General features: G+C 38.7%; 1 protein-coding gene across 7 annotated transcripts in view; it reads right to left on the bottom strand.

The window, feature by feature from the left end:
- Positions 1-23160, bottom strand: part of ADK (adenosine kinase) — a 291201-nt gene that overhangs the window by 149438 nt on the left and 118603 nt on the right. For all 7 annotated transcript variants that reach the window (XM_040606787.1, XM_040606784.1, XM_040606786.1 and 4 more), the window contains 2 exons: positions 7202-7374; positions 1585-1693 (listed from right to left, as the gene is read on the bottom strand). In XM_040606787.1, the coding sequence (XP_040462721.1) occupies positions 1585-1693; positions 7202-7374 (282 nt within the window). The remainder of the gene's footprint in view (positions 1-1584; positions 1694-7201; positions 7375-23160) is intronic.

Raw genomic sequence — 23160 nt, forward strand, 5'->3', positions numbered from 1 at the left:
GTCAAAGCTTGTATGTTGTACAACTGGCATCCAAAGAACAGCTTTTAATATATATGAAAATCAGTGTAGTGAATCACCTAGTCAAAATTTAAGCGATCAAACCGACCGAACACAGAAGAGTGGTTTCAGAACTAAAATAAGATGAAGGCTGTATCTTAAAAAGCCCAAACCTGCTTTTTATCTTGCAGGGTTTCTCACTTTTCCTGAAGCATCTCCACTAAGTTTAATTTTTCTAAATTGTATATCGGAAGTTTTGTTGGTGGAATTATATATAAGCACGGTAAAATAAATGAAAAACCTCCAAAACTTAGTGCAGTATAGCTTTTGGTAACAGGAGTCATTCTTCTTCCTTATTTAAACTATACTCTTGGCCTTTCAATATTTTTTGAGCCAACAGCATTAATTCCTAAGCACGGCATTTGAAGCAGACTGAGATATAATTATCGGAAAATAAAAAACTCCAAACACCAGCAAAAAAAAAAAAAAAAAAAAGAAAAGAAACAAAAATGAGTAGACAATACACCTATGTATTTTTTTTAACCACAGCATAAGCATATGGTCATAGTGGTGGGAGTATTATCTTTGTATACAGAGAAGGTTGTAAGGATTTTTTGACAGTTACAAAGGGGCAGTCTTGGCCGTACAGAAAGATCAATAACAACCATGTAAAGCCTACAGCAGTGCACACTAACAGGCTGTAGGAAACATTAACACTAGCTAAAAGAAATAACTGTATTTTCAATGAACTTGTTCCTCCTGGATAATCAATTTTTTACACTTCTTACCAGCTGTTCCCACATAGCTCAGGTAGCGGAATGGAAGCAGCTGTCATACAGAATCCATATATTACATGCATGTTATGAGGTTTTCATCTGTCATAGATGTTTTTTGTTCACTAATTTTGATCAGTCGTATCAACTTGAGAGCAAGAAGGAAACAAATTTACCACTTCTATTTAGGCAAGATTTAATCTACACAAATACGCTAATCTGGCTTGATTCATTCTGGATGGTAAAATAAAGAATACTAATTGTGAATCTACTAATGCCCCATCCTCAAAACCCCTTTATTCCAGAAGTAAAATTTCATCATTAAAATCAGTTTGCCCCACCGCCCACATTCAAGAGATTTGTCACAATCATTGTTTCTGAAATATTGAGTTATAAGGTGCCGTAGTAATTACTATGGAATAAATAGCAATTAAGATTGTTCACACAAATAAGCTCAAACTGTTTGCAGTGAATAATTATGCTAATAGTGTTTTTCTACATAATTTGTGCATCCTTCACAACAATTTACTAGAAAATGTGAAATGTAAATTTGATGCACTACTACAAAAGCTCTGAAAATGTTTAGTTCTTATGATTTTATCCCACTAATTTAAGAAAGCACACAACTAAAACATACTTCTGCATTTGTACATTTAAATCCGAAGAAATCAAACTAGGCTGAAACTGAAGCAGTCATTTACTTTCATTGTATTCCTACGAAATCATCCTAAACCATACACAGCAGACATGCACATTGCTTGAACCTCGCAATGTATAACAGAAATTTTAGCAATTTGGAAGAAGCTGAACTTACTGCTATATAGTAAACTTTGGCCTTTTCCACCAACTTCCAGTTCTTTTCCAAATCAAGATGCTTTTCCTTCTTATAGCAATTAGCAGCAGCGAGGTTAGCTACAAGAGACCTGAAAGTGATTAAAAACCAAGTATTAGATCCTCTTTAACTAACATGACTGCAAATTTCTCACAAACATTTCTCAAAGGTCACCAAAGATACTAATGAACTTAAAAACAACCAAGAGCATCATACAAGACATACTTTGTCTGACCATTTCATGATAATATTTAAGTAATACATTTCAAATCATACATTAAATACAACTTAAATTTAAACCACGCATGAACACACTATGTAGTTCATGTAACCTATCATTATTATACTGTTCACATGCCTTCATTTGCTTAGAATCAACCTTTGCTGCATTTTGTGATCAACTCCCTCTGTACAGTAGAGCATCTGCAGATTTCACTAGAACTCTTCCAAGTACCTCACACCGCAAGGGAAATAGCCACTCCAGTTTACCTTCTGAAAACTGTTTTCCCTCACTAGAACCAAGAAGTTTTCCAAAGAAGAGTTGATTATTTAATAAAGGGGTGGTTTGCAAGTTTTCTTCCCCCCGTTGGGTTCCTATTTTCCTTTAGCAAATGACAAAGGGTTGCATTGGTACTTTTAGATGATGAATTGTTAAAAAAAAAAAACACAACAACAAAAAACCCTCAAAACAACAAACCCAAAAACCCCAACCAACAAACCAACTTCGTTTTTGGTTTTACTGGAAAACTACCAGAAACTCATTTGTACTTCATTCTTTCCTAATAAGTTACAACACAAGCCATGAGACACAACTTCCATTAGCAAGAACAAAAATACTTGTATCCTATTTACTTTGTGACATGTAAGATACATTCTACTTGAAATCCTCCTCTTCAGCCGTTCAGTTCAGCCTTACGAAACACACAAGTTGCAGATGTACTCCTAAAAACAGGTCATAAAAAGATGGCTATGCACTAGCTCTCCACTCTGGCTATCATGACCAAATCCTTCCTGTGTAATTATATTATGAGAATGTTTAATAACATCCAATATTTAGAGAAAGGGCTGTGGGGAAACAGACATTTCCATGTGGGCATACAGAGTTTTAAATTTGATTTTCAGGCTTTAATAGTCATAGAATGCACCTTTAACGTTAACACACCACAGTTTTGTGATATTTAATTACCTTAGCCATGTAAATAATGTGTAATTACACATAAAAAATATGGCTATTGAAAACTTTTACCTTCTCCAGTGTGCATACAATTCATCTGGTAAGTATCATCCTTTTCCATATGAATGCCACTACAATTCAGAGACAATGGGTCAGAGTGAATTGCTGATCTGCTTCTACTAAGTTATGCTTCTGCCTCCAGACCAAGACCATGTACAGGTGTTTGGAGGAAAGTGAACTAGGGATTCCTGAAAACTCCTTGTACCTCAGAACAGCATCTTTCCTCTATCACCATTTTCCTTTATCCTATTCAATGAAAACCAAACAATACCCCAAAAGAATCTCTTAAGACGACAGCAACGAAGTCTCCCTGTAAACTTCTTGAAGCGCTCGTCATGGACAATCCCTTAAGGTAAACTCATCAAGAATATAAAAATTAACACAAAAAATTAAGACTAACTTTTTCCATATGTATCCAAATACATAGCACAGTTCTGTGTCATTTCACCCCAGGAATGTTCTTGGGGCTCATCTCTTAAATTCTAAAGCCAATGAGAACAAATGTAAATTTGGAAAATTTAATAAATAATTAAATAAATAAATAAAAATTTAAAAACAAACAGACCAAGCCTCTGTGGCAGTACAAGTAACAGGGCAAGAAGTTTCGCTCTTGATAAATATTATCACTTCAATGACAATAAATCCACCAGAGAACAAAGCAAATCCAAGAATGACATGTGCGTAACTGTGGTAATTTTCTGCAAGCTGAATTGAAAAAGCAAATTAAATCTTTCAGTTTTGGCAAACCCCGAAATATCCATCAAGGACCTCGGTGGAAAAATCTTGCCTGTCTATGTATGTTGCTGAGTGAAAAGCAATTATGTTCCAGAAAACTATTCAAAGACTCTCTGTATGCTTTTTTTCACTTACCACATGCCCCTGAAACTGTAAACCTGGCTCTCTGTGACTACATCCAACTGTAGAGATGCTCTGCACATGATGTGTAATAAAAGATTGTTGCAGTGAAGACAAAGCACTGAGCTTTTCGCAATTAAAACTGTAAAGTCTAACAGCACCGAGTTCAACATGTGGGACACAGCGAAGGTAGATGTTTTTTCAATGGAATAGGGTAATTGGAGACAGGCAGAACGCTTCAAATCAAACAGCTTAACGGACAGACTGTGCATGTGGTTACTGCTGAACAGACTGCACAAATCAAAGTCACAGATTATGATGGAGTGTAGGTACTACTTCAGAGTTCAATCATGTGTTAGCATTTTCTTGAAAAGCTCTGAGAAAACACAGTGTATTAGTATTGCTGAACTAGAGTGGTGATCACAAATTAGCTCAGAACCCTTTCCTGCAAAACATTAGACAAACTTAGCAGAAACAAGAAACATCCACATCAGCGCATCTGCAACAAATGTACACAGCCACTTACCGGGAAAACCAGGAGTGCTATTAGCCAGCTCCTCCAAATGAGACAAGAAAGCTGAATTACCTGAATAAGGAAGTTAGCACGTACCTCAATTGGGACGAGATTAATCAATAGTTATCAACTGGGGCCAGGCAGAAGTGAGTCTTACAAAAATAGAAAATGTTGAAAACCAAGAGACAATCAGAGGGTGATTAAAGATAAACTTGATCTCACTAGAAGAGGGGGTGTTGTGTGATAAAGCCTTAAGCAGCAACCATCAGCCTTTTTTTTCGTCTTCTATCTCCCAAGAAGGGAATTAAGTCTCTTGTACTCCCTGCACACTCTCAAGCATGTCCTAAAACAGCAGCTGAGATGAAGCCACTGCCTCTAGTATCTGAGCAAACATCTGACATGAAGAGAGAAAAGTTTTATATTAGCAAACCAAATGCTAAATAAGTTAAAGTACTTGCAGACATTTTTGTGAATAAATTTACCTAAACTTTTAAACTCCATTGAGATACATGGCAACAATGCATGTATTTTTCCTCAATTTGTGATATATGTCTATTAACAGTCTTGACTTCAGTTTCCCATCAGGTCATCTAGGAAATGATGATTGCTACAGGATGCGGACACAGACACTCTGTGACTGAAGAAAGAATCACAGAGCAGAAACATCTTTATTGCTTGTCTTCTCTTTGAAAAACTGAATACAGATCCTGGAGATGAAGGGGGAAGTCTGTAGACATAATTAATGTCACAACTCCAGATGAAGACGAATGAACTTCCTTCCTCCACTATGTACATTCATTCCTGAGAGTAAGACATTATGTATGACATTAAATTGGGAGGGACAGGTTGATAAGCTGGAGGACAGGGCTGTCTGTCATTCAGTGCATCTTCAACAGCCTGGAGAATTGGGCTGGCAGAAGACTTGAAGGCAAATGCAAAGTCACATAACTAGGATGGACTGACTCCCATGCAACAACCTAGGCTGAATGCTGACAGGGTACAACACAGCTTTGCAGAAAAGGGCCTGGAGGCACTGGTGGACCAGACTTGGAACACAAATCAGCAGTGCACCCACACAGAGAAGGTTAACCACGTTCCAGTCTACACAAGCAAGCATGCAGCCAGCAGGACAAAGGAACTTATATGTTCAGAACAGAGGTTTTCCTCTGCTCTCGTCTCCAGACCTCATCTGGAGTTCTGTGTCCAGCTTTGAGCTTTCCATTACAAGGAAGACACTGACATAATGCAGGGAATCCAGCACTGGGCCATGAAGATTACTACGGGGCTGGAACACTTAAAAACTGAAGAAAAGCTTGGATGAGCCTGAAGAAGAGGTACCTAAGGGGAGATCTTGCCGTCTTCAGATATCCAGCGACAGAAGATAGGGCCAGACTCTTCTTGGACACAAGAAGGAACACCACAAGCTGGAAGAAGGAAAATTCCAACTGGGTGTTGTCAAAAGAATTTCTCCCATGAAGAGTGGTCAAACACTGGAACAAGTTGCCCAAAGAGGTTGTGCAACCCCCATCCTTTGATATATTCAAATCCCAGCTGGACATAATCTGATCTACCTTCACAGCTGGCCCTGCTTTCTGAAGGGGTTTGGACCAGATGTCTGCTCCAATTGAGATTTTTTTAGCGTTCTACACGTTATACGCAAAATTCTGCCCTCCCCAGCTCTCAGTTAAGCTCATGTTGCTGTCTATCGCCTTTTCTAATTCTACCCAACAGATTCGCCAGCTTCTCTAGAAGTTTGGTGAGGATTATAATTATGGGACTGCTATCCTACCTTAAATTCTACTAACTCTTGACACTGCTTTGAAAGGGAAAGAGCAGTTCCCCACGATCAGTGGCACTGAAAGCCACAGAGGAAAGCCAAAAAGGATACTGACAGATCTCTTGCTCTTGTTCAGAGCCCAAAAGAAAATAATTCTTCAGGGTAAACAATATCATTTTCATTATTGTTCCGATATCTAATGCCAGAAAATTTAGATGTTGGCAGAAATAAGGAAGGGTTGGTGTGTGCTGGTAACATTTTGAGATTAAGGCAGACGTTTTTCTTGGTTTTGAAACCTTTAAAAAATTGTCAGGAGGTAACCAGCAAAGAAATAGTATGTAAGCTCAAGTCTTGTGGGTGGAGGGAGAAAGAAGAAAGCAAAGGGCCATGCTGACATCGTGTCAAGATAAGTGTTTATTGTCTTTATTACCTCTTTCTGAAATTCTTATTTTTATTCATTTTATTACAATACCCCAAATAAATCACTCTATAAATGGGTTCTTCCTTATGGAATGCTCTGAAACTCTACAAAGGAACACAAAGACCATTGTTCATAGTCTACAAATGTAAGAAAAGTTGAATAGAGTTCTGGGGAAGTCACTTTTTTTTTTATATAGCAAAGATCATCTAAAAGAAGTAACAAATGAAAACATGAAAGACAAAACTCAGAAGTTTTTAAGACATAGACATACAGACACAGTTATTAGATGAAATTTACAACTACAACAGCAAAACAAACAAAAAAGAAACACACACTTTTTTTCTTCCTCATGTATAAAATCATATTAACCCTTTCCATCAGGCTGTATACCGACACCTATCTTTTTTAAACACATTATTACCTTAAGTATATTCCTCATTTGGCAATCAAGTATATGCCTTTCATGCCAATCGGCTTTCACGTAGGCTGTATAAATATATTTGTTAACCAACTTTTGTCTCCCTCATTTTTCTCTCTCCAGAGCAACTGGAAGCTATGAAGTTCAGAAAGTAGCAGGATATTACCACCTCAGACTTTTCTGCCAGTTCTCTAAAAGTATATTAATATTACCCAGTCCCAAGCTATAAGCCAGGCAGTTCTATGCCATTTTAAATTAATACTACTGTTTTCTTTATCATTCTAATCACAACTTTTCAAGGCCAAATATTCCAAACAAATTAGGCTCCACACATATGCCAACTGCATTTGTATCTTCAGAAAATATCAAAAGCCCCTGACCTGTTATCACTAGTGATGCAGGCAGCACAGGTTCCTGTTGGTTCTTCACTCTGCTCATAGTAATGGGCATCCACATGAGCCTCCTCAGCCTTCTTCTTTAAGATCTCTCCAAATTTGTCTTTGCCAATGCACCCAAAGAAAGTTGCAGCTTTGTAAGGGCTCTGAATCATCCACTGCAGATTGACAGGAAAAGAAGAAAAACAACAAAACCCCACAAAGTTAGCGTGCTTGGTACATTATTTTTTGCTATTTTTTTCTCTTCACTCACTGTATTTAAATCTGCATTTACAAAGCACTGTGACATCTAGAACACTTCTATGCCTGAAGTAAAAAACATCTGGTAAGTCAAGGGAGGGAAGGCCAGCAAAGAATAAAAAAAAAATTACCCTTAATGATACCACTGAGTGTTCAATATCTAACGCAAAACTTAGATGCACATACTTCACTATCAAATAGCTTAGTATGTTTTTACAAGGTACTTCAAAAGGAGTTCCCTTGCTCAAAGGAGATGCCCCATCACTTATATTTAATCAAGCAACATATGGTATCTGTAAAGAAAATCTGTAGAAAAGACCAAAAAAAATCCAAACCTCTCCAACATCCAAACCCACCACAGAGACGGCACATAAGGAAAACAATCTCAGAAAATCTGAGAAAGCTAAGAAGAAACATTGTGCAACATTCACAATATATATATACACTAAAGGGTACTGAAAATAACCATTTGTGTCTACCATTTAATTATATGCAAAAATTACATTGTTAAATTATGCATGAAAATATTTATCTCCAACTTTACTAAGAGCAGTTCCATCACTTGTACTGCAAAGGAGGAGAGTAGCTGCGCAATGCTGCTAAGGTGCCAGGTTATGTCATAAAGCTCCTCTTTTATTAATACAAAATAGCTATCATTCAACTGTAAATGTAACTCCATTTTGTACTAAGTTAAAAACCAGCATTTAGCAGCAACACAAAATCAAGAGTGAAGTAAAGAAATACATGTGAAGAAACAATCACAGGCCCTGCTCTGCTGGTGGTGAGTCAACCAACTGAAGTCATTATAATTCACTCTAATTACAGTCAGAAAGCTTATCCACTCAATCTATACTATGAATTAAAGGCTACATCAATTTACTGCCATACTAAAACCCTACTTATAATTGTTTCCTAATCAAGATTTAAATAAACGATAATGTCTCCATTACAAAGCAGCATTAGTGGTAGCTGCAGGTTGTAGAAAGGTCAAGTAACTGGGTTGCAAATACATGCTTAGTCACATCTTTATTACTTCCAGCTTTGGAGGAGAAGGGGAAAAGGAAAAAAAAATAAAAGTCTTTAGTCATGTAGAAGTCTTTGTTAATAAGGCAAATGTGGACAAAAGTTACGGGCCTCTTTGTTGTAGCAATTTCATATATATAAACTTTAAGGACAAAAAAGATTGTGTTGTCAGATGGTGGCAGCGTTCAATCTCTCTCATTCACAAAATGTACACTACGTATGCCCTGCTAATCTATTCCACATCACTCTAATTTTATTAAGAAAACCCTAACGAGAATTATCTATATTCTTGTATTTTACATGCATTTGCACATACACAATACACATTTACACGGTGTTTATTTAAGGTGTCTAAGGAACCATAATCTTTTCTATTTGGAGGTATGGTTAAGTAGAACAGATTATTTCGCAAGACTAAAGATGTGACCTCCTATAACCAAATACGGAACCGATTTCCACACTGATAAGAACAGAAGTACCCGAAGCCTTGTGTCCCATGTTGAAAAGCGCGCCTTACTCTCACAATTAACAAGAATTAAGAGATCACTACAAACAGCATTTATTAAAGCATCGAATTCTAACAATTCTTCAAATACATAAGACTTCGAACTGCACCTTGGGCTTACAACATTTTATCAAATGACATAACTTTTCCATCCTTTATATATCAAGTCTGACAACATTTGGAGCAGTAGTAAGTAATATTTCACACACATCTCTGAGAAAAGAATTTCTGTTCAAGTATCACAGTTTTGGCTATTGGCAGCAGCTCAGTTTGAATTCAGATGTGATACATGCCATATCTAACTGTCACAATCCCTACTTTAAATGTAAGTAAAGTTAGTCTTGAGAATCAGAAGTCATGATCTCGGATCTGTTGAGATGAACCTCTGTGTATCATGCAGACCGCTTCCGCCACAGGCAGTGGTTCTGCTCATACTCGTGATTAGTCAAAACACAGCTGTTGTACCGTGTGGGAATATTCCCACTATACAGATATTCTTCTCATTTGAACATCTAAGTTAAGCTTACTGGAAAGTAGTTCAGCAGTGTTTCTGGAAAGATCCTCTCATCGCAGATCTCCAGTTACAAATACCCCCAGCTTCTTGGAATTATCTCCCCGCATTCCCACCATAATGGCGGCGAGGTGTTGCTAGTTGCAGAACTCCTTCAAACTGTTCCTCCTTTCCTCAGCTGAATGTTAGTCAAGGCAAAAACCAGACACCACATTACACACTTGATGAAACTGCAGCACAGAAACATCTCTGCAGCGTACCACGGAAGCTGTGCCTAGCGGAATGAGTCACAGCAGGCATTTTTTGCATACGTGCGAACAAACAAGGGACAAAACAACATCTTTAAGGTAGACTCTGGAGCACCTGTTTTAAAATTTCACCCTGGATTGAAGCTTAATTTTGAATAACCTGATACGGAGAAAACAGGTTTCTATGGGCTACTTCACACACGGCTGTTATTAGCCCCATTTTGGCTAACGCGCTCTAAACGGGCGGGGTGTCAGTCCACAAGGTATTTATCGCCATGAAACAGCCATGCGGTATCGTATTCAATATCAAATGAAGGCCAATAACACACTGCAGACGTTAATGCCAGGTATATGGCTGTATAAGCTGCAAATTCATTTTATAGATTTATGTGGAATACAAGATTTAATTGAATGAAAAAGACTCTAGACAGAAACGGAAAATGACCCAGCACAGCAGGCACTAGCATAATGAGTTAATTACCTAGGGTTTGGCTAGGCAGCGAGGCAGCTATTAGCTAACGGTATTGACAGTCTGGTCAGGAGAGGTTGGCACCTGGCCACACCATGAATCCTCACCACCCCCCAAGGGAATCTGAGGCTGTTAATGGCCCAAAGACAGAAGTGTCAAACGTAGGAACCTTTCACGAAGGAACAAGACAGCCTCAGGAGTGGGATACCACAAAGGAAATTCAAAATACAGAGCGGTTTGTGAAAGCTAATGTGTTTTGCCATCCTAAAGTTTTCTTCTGTCAACACAGTCTGGACATCAGGTACACACAAGGACGGGCCCTGACCTTTTCAGCTAGGGTAAGCAGTGTGACAGAGGAAGGAGAACAGCAAACAGAACACCTTGCAGTTGTTCTCTGGAGTTACCCAGGTTGCATTTCCCTTGCATTTTTGTTGTATGCACCCTGGTAAACTAAAAGCAAATATTTTTTTTTTTTTAAATATTATTTCTGGTCTTTGCACAACTCTGTCTTAAAATCAGGCTGATTTCAAATGAGAGCAATCTAATACCAGATTACCCTACCCCCACAGGAACATTATTCCTTATGACCAAATACCAAAATATGACCACTTCCAAAAGAGGCTGGCACTGTGGCTGCTCAAGGATACACTGGAGAGCGACAGAATGCTTCGTTCCTCATTTTCAAGAGGCTAACTTGGGCTCACAGTAGTAGCAGTTATCTGTCCAAGTGTTTTTTCATGCTCAGAGTTAACAAGGGTGAACTCTTTGGCACGCTTTAGCGATCACAGAAGTGTAAGAATCTTTGTGTTCCAGGGAGTGGGTGGCAACTGCAGAGAACAGCGTCCTCTTTTCTTGCAAGATGTTGAGATGCTAAGAAAACTGGGTAACAAGTAAAGCTTCTGAAGACTCAACTGTCACTTTGTGAGACTGTTTGGAGTTAACTATGCCCCACTCTCACACATCCTCAGACTCGACGATGCGGTACACCTATTTCCCACTTCTGTCTGATTAGGAAACGGCTTTGGAAACAACCTTTCCTCGGAGTTACAGAAGCACTTCTGGAAGCACTTCTTCCAACACTAGAAGGGACTTGACTTTGATTGACTACTCACAATGCTGTCTTTTGAGAACGATATTCAAGACGAGATGACAGAGCTGCCTGAATGGTCCCTTACACCCAAAAAATAAGAAAACGGCCCTTCCTACTGTGTGAAAGAAAATCAGTGGTCCTAAAGAATTAAAGAAACAAAGGGAGAGAACTGGTTTCTTTGACTTGTATTTCCCAAGCTTATCCTATTTAGCTTGAGAATGCCATGCTTCTGCCACAGAGGCAGAGTCCAACACCCCGTATCGCAACACTTGATCTGCATTCAAAGCTTTTCTTTGCTGTTCCTGAAAAGTTCACTGTAAAGGAGGATGTCTACTTGAAAGCAGCAAAACTAAATAGTTGATCTAATTTACCTCAGAATCTCCAGCTGCAAAGACACTTGCCCTGCAAAAGGAGTTTGCCATTGCTGGGTCTCAGTGCACAATCCCGGAAGACTTAAAAAGAAATATCACACTGACGAAGCTTAAGACAGCTTTATAGCCCTCTGACTAAAACAAAGATCCTTCAGAAATTATTTCTTTTTACTCTGCCTCTACGCTTTGCTCTAAGTGCCACTGTTAACTGGATAATGTCAATAAGCAGAACAAGGAGGCCGATGAAGACACTCACTATCAGTCCCACAGTGTCCCACTCCCCACCTGAACTCCTTTGCTCCCGAGTCCTTTTCTAAAGCTGCAGCCAGCAGTGCATTTCCACATCTGTCAGTCGTCTTAAACTAACAATTCCAATGCATATGGAGCTCTGCTTAGACTGACATACCTTCTGCACATAGGAGTTTTCAGCTTGTAGACTTGAATCCTAACTGCTTCGGAACTGACAACACAACAGGAAGCATTATGCCCCTTCACAGTGAAGGATCTTCAAAACTCATTAACACTGAATGCAGACATCTGAAGTACATCTGAAGTGCGTTATTTGAAGCTGGACTCTTCTCTGCATGATCTGTCAAATCTGATCGTATTTTAAATTGCAGCTCACAGAGGAGAGGACTCCAAAGACCTAAAATTAGCTAAGACTTAACATGCCTGCTAAAATCTAAAGTAAACAATGTTAGCAACAACTCATGAAGCATTCCTTTTAGTAAATCAGAACAGAAATGGCTTCTTTGTATACAGTGCTATTTGAAGTACCTCTTACTTTTATATTCTGAATTTTAGAATGAGTACGTAAGCTTTTCAGGAGGTTTCACCAGTCTGTTGTACCCCTAAGGCATGTCCCATCACCAATTACATACACAGTCCATTAAAAACCTCTTACGGATATTTTCTTGGAATAATTTAGATGCTAGAAGAAAATAAATCACAAATCACACCTCATCTCAGAAAACCAGATAAAATAAGAAAAAGCGGGATCAAAACCTAAATCATTGCAAATATATATATATATATAAACCATGAAAAATTCACAATATGCAAGACAGTCCTAAGAAAAGATATTAGTGTCACTGTTCCAAGTGAGCTCACTTATTTCTTGTGAATGATGTGACACACCTCAAGCACAACTGGAATGTAATATTCTGTTAGCATTACACATACTATATCATTTAAAATCCCTACCGCGGTGGGTTAACCCCAGCTAGCAGCCAAGACCCCACCCACTCACTCCCTCAATCCTCCCTCCCAGGGGGATGGGGGAGAAAACTGGAAGACTGAGAAAAGTAACGCATGGGTGCGAAGGCAATCATTCGCCACCTCCCACCAGCAGACTGATGCCCACCAGTCTCCGAGCCATGGCTACCTCAAAAAAACCTCCTCCTCCCTCTCTGCCCCCAGCAGTTTTATTGCTGACAATACTCCATACGGCCTGGACTATCTCTTCGGTCAGTTGGGGTGAGCTGTCCTGGCTGTGTCCCTCCCAGCCCTTCCCACCCCGCAGCCTACTTGCTGGCTCAGCAAAGCCAAAAACCAGGTGGCCTAGATGCTGCGCAAGCACTGTTCAGCAAGAGCTAAAACACTCTGTCTTCAACAGCACTGTTTTGGTGACGAACCTAAAACACAGCACCATATGGGCTGCTCTGAAGAAAATTAACTCCATCCCAAGCAGACCCGGGTTACCTACTCCAGAATCGTTGTTATGAGAATACAGCATCGAGATCCTGGAAAACAGATGAGTTTGTTTTGGTTTGTACCAACACAATTGCAATCTTTTTTCCTTTTTCTTTCTTCATTGATCAGCGTTGAAAGATTGCAACAGCTATTATCACATAATGGCCACATAAGAAAAAAATGGAAAAGGAAAAAATAAGCTTATCTTTATAAAAGCAGGCTTGCAAAAAGGAGCCCCATGTCCTGTATAGCAATTCTTCCACCATTAGCTGAAGCTGCCAAATCTTGCATGAGGAAGTGATATTGTTAAAATGCATGACAACACCCTCAAGCAACTTCCAGTCAAATGAGATAAAAGTGATAATATTTTTTAAAGGAAAAGACTAGCTAAAGCCTTGCACTGAGACCAATATATCTAGATCTTACCAGGATTTGGTTCAACATGTACTATCCAAATCTCTGCACAGGAACATCTTATTAGTTTTAGCGTGGCACCACAAATTGCACTTCACTATAACTTTTCAAATTGAGATGTCTATCAAAACGTTAATCATCCAGAAGCACTACTTCATTCACATTTAAAAATACAAAGCTAACAAACTGCCTCTCCACAAAATCTATAATCCAAGTAACTATTTTCAGTGCTGCTATTCTTTTGTATTCCGTTTCCTATTCTTTCCTTCCTGCTCTTCATCTGCTTGTCCACTGGTTTTAGTCTTGTTTGTAAGCTTCTTGCTGTACAAGGAAATACAAGCATTATTTTCTGTCATTAAACATGTAGTAGCTATATTCCAAAGTTGCAATGCGGCCAAGAACTAGCACTCTCTTTTAATGTACCCCTTAAATACTGGTCAGTCTAGGCACCTAATTCCAATAGCCCTTACTCCATCACCTTATCCTGTACTTAGAATGCTACGTTTCTCCCTCAAATATCTGAAGTGCTGCAGTCTCTCTTCTGAAGTTCAATATGTGTAATCTGAGGCCCAAGGCAGACATCTCCTGCAAGACCTTACCAGGCATGTAACTGAGATCGCAGCCGGCCTCGTGTCCCTTCCCCACCTGAAGCGCAGAACCCAAGCCATCAACTACCTCCTCGTTATGTGATCTGATGTGTCAGTCCCTTTCCCCTTCCACAACATTAATGCAGTCCCTTCTCAAAACCAGCTAAAAGATGACACCTACAAAACAGGGCTGATCACACCAGTTCTTCATCGCTCAGAGGACAGTTCCATGAAGGGTATCAGAACAGTAAGAATTCCAGGTTTACTTGTGGTTCTCCTACAGCTGTTTCAGTGTATACTAGTTAAGAAATTTAGTAGTATTACAGAACTGTGTACGAGGAGGTAAGGTTTAAAGAGTGTCTTTATCGGCAAAAGAACTCAGAGATGTTAACCTCCTTGCTGAACAGCATGCGTGAAACATGGCAAAGTGGCAAATACAACACAAAGAAGTCTTGTTACTCTGTGGCTCGGAGCCATGGTGTTAGGCTGTTAATGGAAGCATATTAACAACATGAAAATGGAACATCGTACTTGGGTACGGTAAGCCAGACTCCCTGGGCAACCGTACACTACTGTTACCCATGCCTCTGCCTGCTCTACCTGTAAAGACTTAGCACTCACTTCACTGAGATAAAGCAAAGACTGATAAGTGTTTTAAAAATGCCTTAAAATTCTCCAGTGTAAAACACTTTATATGTGTTTAAGTACTAGCCTGTAAGTGAGTTGATGTTGTTGCAAAGTGACATTTCAGGCTATTTTGGATATGATTTTGCATATCTATAACCTTACAACAAATCTTCCTTTTCAAAATGCATGCACATGTCACTCTCACTCCCCTGCTAGATGATGTGCAGTCTCAATGAATACACCCACACTCGGAATGACAGAGGGAAAAAATCCACAAGTGAAGAGACTTCTTTCATTGTCTGGCAGCACAGAATTCATAAAGCACAAACTGTAAACAGCTGCCTATCAGCTTTTATCAGCAATAGTATCAGAAACAGATGGCAAAGGTCAAGTCAAAGTTTATTGACAATGATGAACTTTGACAGCCTCTATTAAATTACTTCTTCCTTTAAGGTGTATGTGATCAAAGCAGCAGAGAGATTTTCACTCAGTCACATAACAAGCTATTTGTTGAGATTGAAACATCTGGTCAATATCTTCTAACACTGCAATTTCATGCACAGTTAGCAATAGGGTACATCTCTTCTCCTTACAGGGTCCATAAGGGTGGCGCATATGGCCGATCATTTAATTCGAAAAGGTTTCAATTCCAGGTATTACATACAATTGTCTCTACGCTTTATCGTATTTTAAGTCTACCTACCATCGTTTTCCATCATCACTGCTGTCTGCTCTACTCTTTGCTATAAAAGCCCACAAATATGACAGAGCACTTAAAGCTTAACAGCTTTTGACTACCGGAGTTAGAAAGCAGTTAAGGCAAGGGAGTTTTTGAAGTGGCAGGTCTTCATCTATCTGTTGTCAAGAATTCCCAATGCATTAAACTATTTACCAAAGCTCTAGTAACACAGATTATCATTCTCGTTGTAATAGCAAACCCTTCATTTATGAGGCATGCCCAAACAATTAGAGATCACACCTCACTAATTTATGACCTGGTATACATTTCACAAACATAACACACCGCATACATTATATTTCAAGAGAACATGTGATAATTCCAAGAATTTGATTAATTAAATCCTATCTCTCAAGCTGAAACAGCAAGACGACACAAAATGTGATCTATCACAAATGCTGAGAAATGTCTGTCTTCAAAATTATGCATTTATGTTGCCACAGCAACAAGTAGTGGATAATGTGACATGTACTTCACCCTTCCATTTCTAAATACCTATCGTTTTGGTCAAAAGAGAAAGGAAGGCTAGTCGCAAACATGCTTACAGAAAGAATTTTCAGTTACTATTAAATAACCTCAATTTTTACTCATTTAACAGTTGATTTCCAGATCTCATTCCCAGACTAGCTGCCTCTAAGTAGTATCTGAACCTTTAATGTTTACCTAGCAGTTGTAGGAAGACAGGACTCAAATTACTCAATGTAATTACGCTTCATGCCCAGATGCTGCACCAAAGGCATAACAAAGGGGCAGGCAGGGAAGGGAGAAGGTAGATAATCTCCATGTAGGAAAAAAAAAAAAAATATCTACAAAATGCTTGAGCAAAGACATCCCTCAGATGTCACCAAAGATGCTTGGGCTTTTCTGGAGTGTGTTGATTTTCAGTACTATGGCATTTATCCACTAGTACCTCACTGTTCTGAGGAAATGGGTTATGTAACCCACATTTATACAATCAGAATTGCCCACTAGAAACTATTAGGCTTCATATAAATGTCAAGGTATGACTTGCAGGTAACAGAACACATTTACAGATTGTAAACACGAGCCTAAACAAAGCAAACAATCAACTGAGGAAAGCTACTAATCAGCTGCCATTTAGCACCAACAGCGTTGGTGCAGAAATTAAGTAGTTGGCCAGATTCTAACTGCTTTTTGATAGGAGTGTGAAGGAGGAAATAATCCAGGAGCTCCAAACAAGTTCAGAAGTGATAGGATTAGCACTATAAAATGGCAATAGTTTTTCCAAGACACCCACAACCACCCCACCCAGTTGCAAAGGCTGTAACTTCAGCCTTAAACTTTATTGTATGTGTACAGCGAGGCTTATAGGATTGTGGTGGGACATTCCACCTAAGCTGACAAGAAGTTTATTTCTTCCAGATTTAATAAAGCAGTTTGTCCAGAAGATAGAAGAACAACAGAAGTTGTTGGTTTTTTTTAAAAAATAATAAAAATCTGGTGTCTCTCCTCTAACTTCAAGGCTTTCCCTCACTAGACTAGGAGCCCTCCAAATTACCAACTTTGGAAAGGTGTTCTTAGGCTTTGAGTTGACCCCAGTAGGAACTACCATTTCAGGGTTGGCCTCTCCCAAGTGTTATCTCATATACTCCATTCACAGTTCCACATGGAAATGTTCCCCCTCTAACGTTCAATATTCTTAAGTAATAATTCATCTTCTAAAGGAAGAAAAATGTGAACCAACTGACAAATGACTGCCTTAGCTGGAAGTCACACCTGAGTAACCCAGAGACTTGCCTGCACTGCGTTCAGCGGGAAATGCTCAATGTCCACCATAGACTGTGACAGGCACACAGGCTAGGCTGAGATTCCAGGGAAATACTGGATTGCCAGTGTGCATGCGAACAATGACTTGGAGGAGAACTCACACATGCTTTCACAAAATAACAAAAGTAATTGCCATAGTCCTCCCAACAGAAAGTACTCACTGACTCGAAACTATGATGTTTCATGTTACTGAAACAAATCTATTATTATGCTTTATTGCTGTGTGTCTAAACATTGGTGCCTTACCTTTAACAGTTTAAAAAGGACCAAGAAACTTCAGATAAAGAATATACTTCCACATTTCTAAATTATCTATCATCTTCTTATTGCAGTGTCAATTAGATATAAAATAAATACAGGATATTAGCTGCATGAGAAAGACTTATTGCTTATTGTTTCTTGCTTAGTATCATCAAGAAGCCCGGACAAACAGCTGTTGCACGTGCACTTGGTCAGTTCATGGGCAGAGGATGTTCCACAGGTCTCAAAGCTGGCAGTCCCTGTGCACGTGCCCAGGAACACATCCCCCGGCTCCCCCACGGCGAGCCGGACGCAGCCAGGCCGGCCCGCAGGAGCCCAGGCAGGGAGCAGCAGTGCCGTACCGGGCACACCGCGCGGCTCCCGCTCCCTTCTCCCCTCCGGCACTGCGGGGATGGACATTTTGTAGCCCAGTGTAGCCGAGGACTTCTTCAAGGCCCTGTGCCAGATGCTTCTGCTAACCACTCTAGAGGAGAGATAGTACGCTCTTCCTTCGCAGTAGTTAATAGCATTCACTCACATAAAGAGATTTATTTTTTATTCTATTGACAATAACTGAACGGCAACAACCTAATTTTTCCTACTTCTTCACTTACAAAGCACATGAATACTGTATTGTATTTGCTTCTGCTCACAAGAATCACTTTTCCCCTTGCCAGTTTCATCCGTAAAGCCTTTAGATTTGCTGTGGTGGGACAAGCAATAACTTTGTCAAAATAATTTAAGGCAGCTCCTACCTGCCATAAACTGAAAAGACACTCCATTCAGATTCTCAAGATACTAAACAAAAAAGCAACATACAATTATTTATTGTAGGTTTTGATTACTTTTAAACTGATGTACTCCTTCCTTCATGGTAATTTCTATATTTCATTGTAACCAAGTTTTGTGGGTTTTGGCTTGAGTTTTTTTTTTTAACAAAATGACAGAAGTCACATGTAATTATGTGCAGTTGAAAGCAGTGCTTGGCACTACCTGAATTTCTTGGCGCACAGCTCAAACGCTCTAGTAAGTTCAAATAATTTTCACAGAACAGATAATTTAGACACCAACTCCTGTGTGCTTCTGAAAAAGAACTGCAAATTGCTCTTAAATTTGTTTTTTTCTGAATTCAATCGTGGCTAAGATGCTCAACACTTGACTCCCATGATCAGCTCAGCCTCAGCGCTAACTCCCTGACCTATTTTGGCAGGAGTGGAAGGCAAGGAAAACCGTACGTTTACTAGAATGCTTGGTTTGATTCAAAAAAGAATCAACTCTTTTACTGCTGGTTTCAAAACCCACAGGATCGGACCTGATGAACCTTATCTTATCTTTCATACAACGGGAAGTATGCTTTTAAAACTCTAAAATAAAAATTAACAGAAAGGAGAAATACATTCATGAAACAGTAAGGAGACCCACCACTGCTAAACTCTAATAGTTAGGGCAAGAAGATCTATGTCAAGGATCAACATCCAGTGCAGGAGGCACTTAAAAGAGTTTAAAGGAAACAATGTCTCATCTGCATTAAAGCATGTGCAACAATAAAATGCCAAATTTTGAAAACCAACTATTTATGAAACTGAATATAGAGTATTGTGTCTTTCCTTTTTTCCCCATGAACACGGCAAACCAAGAATAAATTATAACTGGAATTCCTGTACAGATAATCTATAGTGATTTGCTTTTAAAAATAATAAAGAGAACTAAACTTTCAAAGTATGTTTTCATTACAGCCACTATCCCAATATTCAAGTTGCAGGAACAACTCCCTGAGCATTTCACTTGAGTATTCAGCTTTGCTGAAGATCAGGTAAATTGCCTGTCAAATCACTCAAATACATAAACCACTAAGTGATCACAAGTGACCCTCACAAAAACTTCATTTAGCAATAGGCATTCCAGTCATTTCAGTTCAGTTCTATGATCCTACTGGTAACAAGATCCTTCAAATATGGACAAAAAAAGCATCTCAAGCATCTCTAAAAATGTGGTTATTTTCTACCCTCCAAATACACAAAATGACAGATTTTCTCATTGACTTTTTTCTGTACTTTGGAATGGATACTATCAATGGAGATTGTACTGTAAGGTGAAATGCCAATTCACAATTTAGTTTTGAAAGGCAAGAGGTGGAAAAGCTACCACTGAAGAAAGGAAAAAGAAATATCCAGAAAGAACTGCTTTTCAAAACATACTCTAGGACCTTTTTCTTCCTACTAGCATCATAACCAATAACTGTTCTAAAAAACATAGATGTACAAAACTAAATGAAAAATCTTGTGGCCAAAATTTGGTGTCATACTCTCTGGCCCTGCAACATGTCTGTCAACGGACAGTAAGTGCTATTAAAGGAGACAAAAATCTTCAGCTGATGCACTGGGTATACAGTAACTTTATTAATTGTTATCAAGTCTGATTTTTTCCCTCATGGGTAATTCCAAATATCCAGAATTATCTGCTTTTCTTAATAAAAATCTGTCCTAAAATATCTCCATCCGAGCACATATAATAGTCCATTTACTTTTCAAAGAAATATTTTTATGTATGCTTTATAGAAGATGATGTAAAACAGTCTAAGCAATAATGTAATTCAACAGCCTCTGTTGTTTCCCGCTCAGGGGCATTCACCGCTGCCAGCAGCATCAGGCAAGCTCACAACCCCGTGTCTTGCTTGCACTGGCTGCAGGATATGCTAATTGTGAACCCTGAAGATCCAACGTATTAGACAACATATACTTAACCTGAAACCCTAACTTCATATGTGCTAATTAATTTGGAACAAAAATTATCATATTATTACTTCCATATTTTGTATAATCATTTTCTGTACAGCACAAAATCCATCATATTAAGAGTGCACACATATAAATGTATTTAAATTAACAGCTAAGGAAAACCAGAACCAAGTGTTTTCAAACTACAAGTATCTTGGGATATTTTCCTTCTCAGAAAGATGACAACTGCAACATAATTTTAAGGAATCTTTCTGGAGTTTTGGGGTATAGCCATTATTGTTAGCTGTTCTACTAATGTTAATTACATCATTACATGATTTCCCATGGATAACAACTTGTAATTCCATCTACTTACTCTCTATAGAGGCAGAGGAACACAGCAGATTAGGAGGCTGTCAAGATGATAAAATGACATCAAATGCAAATTTGTATTTGTAATACAGCATGCAAGATTTGGAAATGCTACTTAAAAAGAAGCAGCAAACTAGCTTCAGGCACTGAATGTATGCTTCAGGCAGTGAATGTATGAAAAAATGCTAATACGTTAGAATATCTGAAGCAACAATAACAGAAGACTCTACATAAACTTCATCAAAAGCAGAATTTGTCAATAAATCAGTTGAGAGATAAGGATGAGTATCAATATTAATTTTATTTAAATATTAGACTAGTCAGAACCGGTATAACACCATTTCTCTTGATGCAAAAGCTAACAAGTAATGATACGAAAGGTTAACTCATTGGTCCTTATTTTTAATTTTCCAGAACAAATTCCTAAGTGCTTCAGATACTTTTAATCGAAAAGCCAATTTTCTGCTCATACTTTTATTGATGGAACCTGACTGGTATCAGTGGGATTATACCAGTATGGATTAAAAGACAATTTATTCCTATTAATTGTAGTAAATTGGTAGTTGTTATTCATAGTGTATGACTATTCAAGACTAAGTCCTCGGGATACATACATTGCTCTATTAGTGGGCTGTGAGGACATTCATTAGTAACTGTAACGCAATATGAAAGTGAACAGACCAGATCAGTGCTGGACACTTATGAAAATCCTGCCTACGCATATAATTCAAAGCCAATGTCACCACTTTTTATTCCTAAGGAAATACCAACACATTTCCTTCTACCACTTTAGGTAGAAAAGCTACTTCTATAAAACCAAAACAACTTAATATTAAAAAATAAAAGCAAGCTGAAATTAAGTTGGAATATCCAGGCGTTAACAAAAATTATTTCTGCAGATCCCTTATTTTAACGGTTGAAAGCATTCATCCCTTTATTAACATGACATAACCACACTCTGAAAAATGCTGTAGAGATTTGATATGTTATCCCAAATATTATTTATTTAATTGAAACTAACAAGGGATTTTGTTTGTTTGTTAATATTCTTACTGTGTCAATGTGATAACACTTACTTTAAGACAGTCTGAAACAGGACTGGACAAATTGTTACTGAAGGCTAAAAGCAGCCTGCTTCTGGCCCATAGCAGCAGGCCACCTTCGTAGATACTCAGGTTTGTAACACATACATTCCATATTCACACTTCATTGTACCACGTCCCTACGTACAGGGGTTGCCCTGCGGATACGTGGCGAGAGATGGCCAGGATGGGTTCTCCCTCTAAGGTCTCGCTCTCTAGGGAGAAGGTATGGATTATGTACCGCCACTTCATCACATCGTCTGACTGGGGGCTAGGTACCATCACTGCTGTTGCTTTTATATTTTTTATTTACCCTTTCTTTTGCTATTTTCAGTTTTACTGTTATTTTCCAGAAAGCAAATGCAGCTGTCACGCAAGGACAGACTGTTTTTTGAGAGGCTGAAATCTATTATGCTCTACGTTTCACAATGAAGGAAATTTCAAGGGAGCAATACCACAATCATCAACTTCTCAGAGGGCCTGACAAGCATTTACAACTTTACACTTAAATGTAAATGTAAATTTAAATTTACAATTTAAATTCAGCCTAATAAGCCTAATATTTCTACTGATAAAATGCAAGATGGTAATAAGATTCTTCATTTTCAGACCTCTCCAGTTTTCTCCTGGAAGTGCACATCCACTTACATTTTTTACCATATGGATTCCATATAGCAAACAAGAATTTTCCTTCCTCATTCTGTTTCTATAGACGACTTTACAAGTCCTTGATTACTTTTAGATCACTTGAATACCCACGGACAAACGCAAGGCAAATACCAAGCAGTAGCTTTCTTCAAAGGGTAAGTTAGATCTGAACCCAAACGCAGTCAGTTCATATCGACAACTCCAGTAGCTGCTCCTATTCCACCCCACCCCCCCAAACCCAATAAAAATCACAAAGGACGCTAGTATTACCAGCTTACAGCCAAGCTTTGTTAACAGACCCGCATGCCATGCCTGCTGCGTCTAAATCCACATTTATCAATTCTTCAGGCTGCTCCCTCCAAGAGGAGAAATAATTGCCATATTGAGGATCCCATCTAGATTCAGCGATACAAAAAGCTCACCCTTTAACCACAATGATTTTAATGAGTGGTCTCTCCGCAACTGAGCCTCAGCACCAGCGTACCATCTTCTAGAGCTTTTTTACACACAAACCAAAATGAACAACTTATTTTCAGAAATGCAGTTGTTGAAATCCTAGTCTAACCCAGCATTTTAACATT

This window comes from Falco naumanni, chromosome 9 (assembly GCF_017639655.2).
Source record: "Falco naumanni isolate bFalNau1 chromosome 9, bFalNau1.pat, whole genome shotgun sequence".
In the NCBI taxonomy this organism is placed as follows: domain Eukaryota; kingdom Metazoa; phylum Chordata; class Aves; order Falconiformes; family Falconidae; genus Falco; species Falco naumanni.